At 42.6% G+C, this 1,204-nt stretch overlaps 1 protein-coding gene across 1 annotated transcript; it reads left to right on the forward strand.

Moving 5' to 3' along the window:
* Positions 1–93: 93 nt before the first annotated feature.
* Positions 94–894, forward strand: TM35_002351000 (uncharacterized protein; the record flags this gene model as incomplete). The annotated part of the gene is made up of 1 exon (XM_029032048.1): positions 94–894. One exon carries the CDS (start codon positions 94–96, stop codon positions 892–894), a length of 801 nt encoding a protein of 266 aa, XP_028876658.1.
* Positions 895–1,204: the final 310 nt, after the last annotated feature.

Here is a 1,204-nt window from a genome sequence, read left to right on the forward strand (position 1 = left end):
ACGTATTATGATGACTACTACGCTCCTGCGAGTCAACGCAGAGAGGCCGAAGCCAACAGGAACAAAGACCATGCATGTCTATCATTTTTTCGCATGACATTAATGGGAATAAATCTACTTCTTACAGTTGCCGCCATTGCCGGTCTCTCTGTTGGTCTTATTCAGCGTAATGAAGTGGAATCCAGTTTACATAAACTCTGCCCTTCCTGTAGTACTGTATTTATTTTCTACATTGCTGGACTCAGTGGACTTCTCGGTTTCTCACTCCTTGGCTTTCTCGCTCTCTGTTCCCGCAATCGTTGCCTGCGTGTTTTGTACTTTCTCTACTTGCTGGTAGTCTTTCTTGTGGCCCTCACGGTGTCTGTGGTGTACACACTCGCGGGAACGGACCGCTTGGATTGGGAGAGTGGCTGGAATGATGCGGCCACACACAACAGTGAAGATTTGTGTGCGTTTGAGTTGGAGTTTGAGTGCTCTGGGTGGAAGACACTCTGCAATGTGGTGGTGGGGGAGAGCTGGGGGGTGCAGAAGTACTTTGATGCGATTGGGAAATTATTATTGGCAGAACCACAACCAGCGGAAATGACGGTGCGGATGAATTCAGGCGGGGCAAAGACAGCCACCATCCTTCCATCGTTTTTTGTGGAAGTGAATGATAATACCATGATGGCAACCTGTCCTCTTTGCCCGGCAAGTGAACAGAAGAAAATTAATAAGTTTACATCCACTTGTAAAGAAGTCGTGACGGGAGCTATTAAGAAGTATATGAAGATAGTTCTTCCTGTTGGTTTTTCTGTTGCCGCGATTGCATTCGTGGGGATGATTGTCACTTGGATGCTGCACCACAGAGCAAAGCGTCAAACTCGTTATAATGGGCGCTACTACCGTGTATAGAGAAACTGTCAAAGCGAGAAGAAAAAATAAAGGGGAAAAATCTATACACACAATCAGAGAGAAAGAAAGAGAAATATATATATATATATATATATATAAAGAAAGAGAGGGAAAAGAACGTAAACGATTACACAGTATTTATTCTTTATTTTCTCTTTTTCCTTTTTCTTTTTCTTCTCTTCTCTTCTCTTCTCTTCTCTTCTCTCCGTGTATATTCGTGCTCTAGTATGATCACATACATAACGATGGTTCCTCTTTGGGAGGTTTTATGAAAGCTGTAACTCTTTCTTCTTTAAAAAAAAAAAAGAAT

This window comes from Trypanosoma theileri (assembly GCF_002087225.1).
Source record: "Trypanosoma theileri isolate Edinburgh chromosome Unknown TM35_Tth_235_V1, whole genome shotgun sequence".
NCBI classification, from domain to species: domain Eukaryota; phylum Euglenozoa; class Kinetoplastea; order Trypanosomatida; family Trypanosomatidae; genus Trypanosoma; species Trypanosoma theileri.